At 39.4% G+C, this 6904-nt stretch overlaps 1 protein-coding gene across 3 annotated transcripts in view; it reads left to right on the plus strand.

Annotated features, from left to right (window-relative positions):
• Positions 1-6904, plus strand: part of LOC109296345 (patatin-like phospholipase domain-containing protein 2) — a 73910-nt gene that overhangs the window by 45725 nt on the left and 21281 nt on the right. For all 3 annotated transcript variants that reach the window (XM_019515746.1, XM_019515748.1, XM_019515747.1), the window contains exon 2: positions 6109-6341. In XM_019515746.1, coding sequence (XP_019371291.1) covers positions 6109-6341 — 233 coding nt within the window. The remainder of the gene's footprint in view (positions 1-6108; positions 6342-6904) is intronic.

The following is a 6904-nucleotide window of genomic DNA, read 5'->3' on the forward strand; positions in this document are numbered from 1 at the left end:
GCTACTGTTTAAAATAAAGTTACTAGGTATTTTTATTATTAATAAGACCAATGTTGAGTGCTTTCAGAAATCTCTTATGAGCCTTAATACTCAATCTCCTCTAAGTACTAACAGTTGCTTTGACTTTATTGTACTCAAATAAGAATAACTTTGAAGCAAGTACATTATAGTCTTAGCACAGTAAAAGGTGCGTGAAAATCTCAGCTAAGTGTCTTAGAAGATTAAAATCTTACCTGCTAAAATGTTGTCTTCACTTTTTAATCGGAGTACCAGTGAAGGAAGATACTTTCCAAATGAGAAAAATACATGTATACATTGTCTTTAGACTAAAATTAGCTTCTTAAATTTCACTTTCTAAAATAAGAAACTGTAAACGTATGCAACCTGAGAGTGGTTTTGTTAAATTCTTTGTTTCACACTTTTTAGAATTGGCCTTTCCTATGTTTTAGCCACATAAGCAACTTTAAAATGGTCTCTCCTATTTAATAAGTAAACTCTACCCACCTCAGCAGAAGTAGTGAACCTTTACTCTCCTCCTTAAAGGCCTGGGAGCATAAGAAATTTCTGCCTGCCATGAGAGCTTAACTCCTTCCCCCCTTCCTCTCTTTCCTCACCCCCCCAAAAGCCTCTGACCTATGTTTTTGAACTCTGAGCTGTGAATCTACTTCTATTTAATAGGGGTTTGCAAAATGGGCTGTATTTGATTCAGATTTGGCCCAAATTGGGGACAGCGATTTGATTTGCTGATTTGGATCACTGTCCCTGATTTGATATGGCTGAATCGGAAGATTTGATGCTGATTCAGAGAATCAGTGATTTGGCCACAGACACAGCTTTAAATGTTTTTTTCTATACACCTCGAGGTTCCAGGCGTGACTCATGAAAGCTGCGATACTAGGGCGGATGGAGCGTCCCACAGGAGCTCAGGGAGACCCCCCCTGTGTGCTTGGCGGTGAACCTGTAAGTGGACCGGAAGTACTTCTGGTCCACTTCTGGGTCTGCTGTTGAGCGTGCTGTGGGGTTCCTGTACACCCCAGTGACTGGCCGCAGGGGGGGCCCTGGTTTCCCCTCAGACCCAGGAGGCACCAGTCACTGAGCCAGGAGGGTTATAGGGGGGCCCCCTGCATACTCCCCAGCAGACCCAGAAATGCACCAGAAGTGCTTTTGGCGCACTTCTGGGTGTGCTGCTGAAGGTGCTGGGGAGCCCCCTACACTCCTGTGGGACACTTCATCTGCCCCACCATCACAGCATTTACAAACCACCTTGTACCTTGAAGTATGTAGAAAAAACATTTTAAAGCTCTGCATGTGTCTGAATCGTCAAATCTCTCCAAATCGATTTGGAAGGTTCCAATTCGATTCGGAGAAATTAAAGGGTCTCCTGATTTGATTCAGATTTGGAGATTTGGCTGCTGAATTGGGCCAAATCTCCACGGAATTGAATCAGGGACCAAAGCTTCACACAGCCCTACTATTTAAACCAAGAAACTTCTATTTTGTGAGGTAATGCAACATTGCTCTAGGGGAATAATAAATGTCTGGGAGGTTGGTAGGGTGGGGGGTAGAAAATAGTATAGGGGCGCAGTTACTTCAACCTTATGATTTGAACTCTGATTTAGAGTTGGAGAGCTCAGCCCTCTGATCCATTACACCGGGAACAAATCCCATTTTCCAACAGAACAATCTATAGGAATGTCCATATTGCTTCTTTTTCTTAATCCTGGATATTTTTTAGCTTAGAATAAGGGAAAAGGTAGAAACAACTTTGAAGACTCCTTTTAGTAGCTACTAAATTTACCTTAATCTTCAGCATCTTAGTGGTAAATACATCAAAGTAGTTGGAGTTTTTACAGGGAAAAGTTTATTGTCATTCTCTGAAACTGAAGGTATCTATACTAGGGACTCCCAAGATTTAAAAAGAATATACAGAATTTTGAATTAACTCTTTGATTTTTTTTTTCCACTTCAAAACCCCATCTTTTTATCATGGGGCATAATTCATAAAATCAATCATTTTTTCATTTGGATGGAGAGGAGCAGCAGCAAAACACAATAGCCTGTATTAATGTTTAAATGGTGAGATACTTGCTAATAGGTTTCCATTATTCCTCTTCTGCATGGGATTCAGTTTTAACAAATTTCATGGAGGAGTTGAATAAACTTTTGATTTACTTCTAGGTCAAATTCCTTTTTGATGAGAGATTTTTAGCTTTCTTTTTGGAAGTAAAGCAAGGGAGAAGGGCAGATTTCACACTGGTGTTGATGAACAGCAGCCTGATAAACTGTTTGAGGTTATTAGTTTGAAGCCCTGTAATTGAGCAAGGAAGGTGAGCTGATACTCAGTCACCTTGTGATAGGCTTAGTTATCTCCTGCAGTAGACAAGACAGGGTTACTGTAGGGCATATAACTGCTTCATCTCATCTCCTATACGAATAATGTGGGAACAGAGGCTAAAACTGAAGGTACTAGCAGATTTCAAAAGTAAGGATTTAAAAAAAAAGTTTTTTTGAATAATGCCTTGAGTTTAAAATAGTCCAGCAAGAATGCAACCAGAAATAGGGCTGGCCACGGAGGCCCTCAACCAATGAGGAGAGTCTGAGGGACCTGAATCTCTTCAGTCTCCGCAAGAGGAGACTGAGGGGGGGGATCTTGTGGCTGCCTACATCTTTGTCAGGGGCCAGCAGCAGGGACTCGGGGAAAGTCTGTTTGCCAGGGCCCCCCTTGGCATCACCAGGAACAATGGCCACAAGCTGAGGGAGGATAGGTTTTGGTTAGATATTAGGAAGAACTACTTCACTGTAAGGGTTGCCAGAGCCTGGAATAGGCTTCCCAGACAGGTGGTGCTCTCACCTTCCCTGGAAATCTTCAAGAGAAGACTGGATAGGCACCTGGTTGGGGTCTTATGACCCCTCCTACCCCCAGTGCTCCTTCCTGCCCATGGCAGGGGGTCAGACTCGATCTGTCTAGGTCCCTTCCGGCTCACTGATGCTATGAAATCAAACAAACTTGCTAATTGGCAGAGACTCCCTTTCTTTTCTCCCTTTCGTGCTACTTTCAAAATCTTATTTCTGTCACTGGAAAAACGGAATTTATTTTTTATAACCTCCCAATGGATTTTCTTCTTGTATGAAACAATTCAAGATTCAGTTAACTGAAATAATGTTATTACTGGTTAAATGGGAAGTCTTGTGCACTTAGGAGAAGATTTTCAGACGTAACTAGGCACTTTTGGTGCCGTAAAGTGGGTCTGCGTTTCAGATAGTGCAGAAGACTCAATTTTTATCAAATTAGACTTCAGGAAAATTGAGGGTTCTGAAGTTGAGTGTACACAAAATGAGTTACCTAAAAATCACTTTACTTTTGAAAAATCTCAGCCAGTATGTAAATCTTAGAGCTTTTAACTCCTTAATTTTAACTGTACTAATACAAACAGAATGGGAATAATGCAGTAGCATATGTTACATCTGCTGATGAAAGTAAAGTTGAATCACAACTCTCTCTGTTCTGTTTCCAGTTTAGTTGTGGGTTCCTGTGTGCCCATTGACAGGTCATTTAGAACATAATTTGCATGGGCATTGAGCAGTACAAGTTCTATGGAATATGTGGAGCAGTGTTTGACCAGCACCTCTGAAAAATCAGACCTCAACCTTATTGTATCTTTTTTGCCTTTCTTGCAAAATGGTGTTTACTTTTTTCCCCCTACCTTTTAATGGGACAATAGTTGGATCAGTGTGCACATCCTGCTAATCAGACTAGTAGAAGGCAATTAATGTGTTTGGATTGCAGCCTTTGTGATCAGAAACATTAGTCAAGTATTTATTATAACATGGTATCAAATCCTGATGTCTGTATTGGAGGAAAGTGTGCAATTGATTATATTTTCAAGTTTGTGTAATATTTTTTTTATGGTCAAGAATGCTTTCAGTTGCTGAGAGAACTTCTTGTTTGTTTTGCTTAGGAGCCTACATTTTATAGAGGCCATATAGGCAAAGTAGGCATTTACTGTCCTGAAACTGTATACTATTTGACATTTGATGCAACTTCCTTGGTGGACAAAATGACTGGTCACACTTGTTGTGTTCAAGTGACATTTGCAAACTAAACAATGAGTTGATAATATTGCAAGTAAAACTTATACTTAAAAAAGCATATTTCTTTGGCTTTGACATCTCTGAAATTTTACCTTTAAAATAAGCACATAAAAATGCTTTTCTCAAGTATTTATTTCCTGACAACAGTATTTTAAAATGATTGTGCCTCTTCATCTGAACTTGTATCATACAGTTACTGCACCATGACTAGTATAACTGACAGCTTACCATGATCAAAAATGAATAATTTATATTTTTTAGATAAAATTTCTCTGCAACTTTTTACATGACTCAGCAGTTCCTGGAACCCAACAGTAGAAGCAGGTACAATTATACTAAATATTTTGAGGTTAGAACTATTCAGATTTTAGTGATTGTTTAAGGATATCTTAAAATTTCATTCTATGCAGCAAATCTTTGTAGAACAGCAGACTTCTGTGACAGATGCATCAGAAATGGTGTGAGCTGGCTGGTCTAAACTAATGCTTGTTACTGGTATTTGGCTTAAGTGAGCCAGAATAAATATAATTAAAATTGTTGCATTTCAGGCACAAAGAATATACATGAAAATTTGTAACTTTTTTTCTCATAAATTTACCTGATCATCAGGGTTCGGTACAGAATGCCATCAGTGCCCATTTACTTCAGTGAGGCAAGGCTGATACAGTTTTGTAAGTTCTGAAAAATATTTCATCCTATTAGTCTGAACACATCATGTTACTCAGATTTATCATTTTTCTTTTTTCCTTTTGAGCAAATCTATTGTAAGCACTAGGAAGCTCCTTTACACAATTGAAGAACCTTAAATATTTACATAAAGCATAGCTAAACTTGTTTGTCGTAGCTTCTAGGTAGTTTTATTTGTTAGGATTATTTACGTTACTAAAGGGTAACTTTTTTGCTGTAGTTTGATCTGATTGATGCAACTGAATGTCGTCTTACACTTCTAGGATGGGGGCGTTAAAGTCAGTTGGCCCTGCGGGCTGAATCTGGACTGTGGGTTTTCACTGGGCCAGATGACCTGTGTGCAGTGCTGGTGGCATTAATTCTTGCAGCCGCCAGAGCTGTTGTTTCAGCAAGTGTCAAAGTCAGTTAACTAGGGCATTAATACTGGGGCCACCCTCCCCCTTGCTGTTGATTTTTAGTTGGCAGGGGTGAGTAGAAATCTTGGGGTTTTTTTGTGGGTTTTTTTGGCAGCAGATTGGTGGGGGAGGCAAGTAGTGTTATCTGCCAGCCCTGGGTTCCAGGACAGTATTGAAACAACAGGTCCAGCAGACTAAGCATCAAGTCCCATGGGCTGAATCTAACTTGTGGAGGTGTGTGGTTCAGCCCACAGGTAGCTCTCCATGGGCCACGTGTGTGACACCTCTGGTATAGTGTATATATATGATTAGTGCTTGAAATGTTTGTGGCTGTAAGATTAATCAGTTGGAAGAAATTCAGAGTAAAAGAAATTGAATCTCAGTTGAATATTTGTTAACTACATCTTTTTTGGATATGAAGATTCTGTACATAAATATTTCCCAAACGGATCAGCATACAGCTGCTCCTCCCATCTATCTGCTAAAGAAAATCAGTTTTCCTAAAATTCTGTAGTATAGGCAAGCCCTTATTTTGGTGCATCTCTTCCATCAGTGAGGATGTGTGAACTAAAATAAATAGCTGTTAACACTTCTTAAAATTTTAGTGCATATAAGGCAAGTTGTATTTTAACAAATGTTAGCTGCTTAAGGTGAACTCAGATTTCCTATTATTTTCAGCATCCCTAATGTTTTAAACTGACACTAAAATGGGTGCCCAATCTGTGCTACAAACCTTCATTAATAATGCATAGCAGTACACAAACAGAAGGCTCTATTAATCACTTTTTCCTAATTGCTCAAAGATGAGCTAGAAATATTGACTGTCATAGATTTTTGTAATGAAAGTATCCTAGCATTTAAGTACACTCAGTATTTTTAAATGACCAAAAATAATTGCCAGTGGTTTCGAATAAAATGATTTTTTTTTTTTCAGCTGAATCTTGTGCAGATGTTTTGGTGTTAGCCAAGGAAGCCAGAAAACGAAATCTTGGTCCTCTTCATCCTTCATTTAATATAATGAAGATTATAAGAGATGGGCTCATAAAAAACCTTCCAGAAAACACTCATCAGTTGGCATCAGGCAAACTCTGTATTTCCCTAACCAGAGTGTCAGATGGTAGCAATGTGTTGGTGTCTGATTTTAATTCTAAGGAAGAAATAATTCAGGTAAGTATTGCTGCAGTTTTGCTTTCTAACTTTTTAAAATCTGTTTTTACATTGAATTTCTGGTGCTTAGTCTTTTACTAGCTGTAGGATAACCTCAGTAATGGTCAGTCAAATTTCTTATGACCTGGTTTGTGCTATTGCTTGTTAGGAAAACTAATTGCAAAGTTGGGTATATGGTTTGCTTACTTATGTTGGTATGAAAATTAACATTGTAAGGGTGGCCATTACTTGAAAATGCTGCATATCTTATGAAGCTGCAGGCTGTTTCATTTTGAAGTTGCAGGCTGTTTCATTTGTACGTTAATTATATTTTCATAGTTTCGTAGTTTCTAGGGTCGGAAGGTACCTGAGTAGATCATCTAGTCCGACCCCCTGCCATGGCAGGAAAGAGTACTGGGGTCAAAGGACCCCAGCAAGGTGTACATCTAGCCTCCTCTTAAAGACCCCCCGGGTAGGAGCCAGCACCACTTCTCTTGGAAGTTGGTTCCAGATCCTAGCCGCCCTGACTGTGAAGTAGCGCCTCCTGATATCTAGCCTAAATCTACCCTCTGCCAGCTTGTGAC

The sequence above is a fragment of the Gavialis gangeticus genome, unplaced genomic scaffold (assembly GCF_001723915.1).
Source record: "Gavialis gangeticus isolate Ggan-Ray unplaced genomic scaffold, GavGan_comp1, whole genome shotgun sequence".
Taxonomy (NCBI): Eukaryota; Metazoa; Chordata; order Crocodylia; family Gavialidae; genus Gavialis; species Gavialis gangeticus.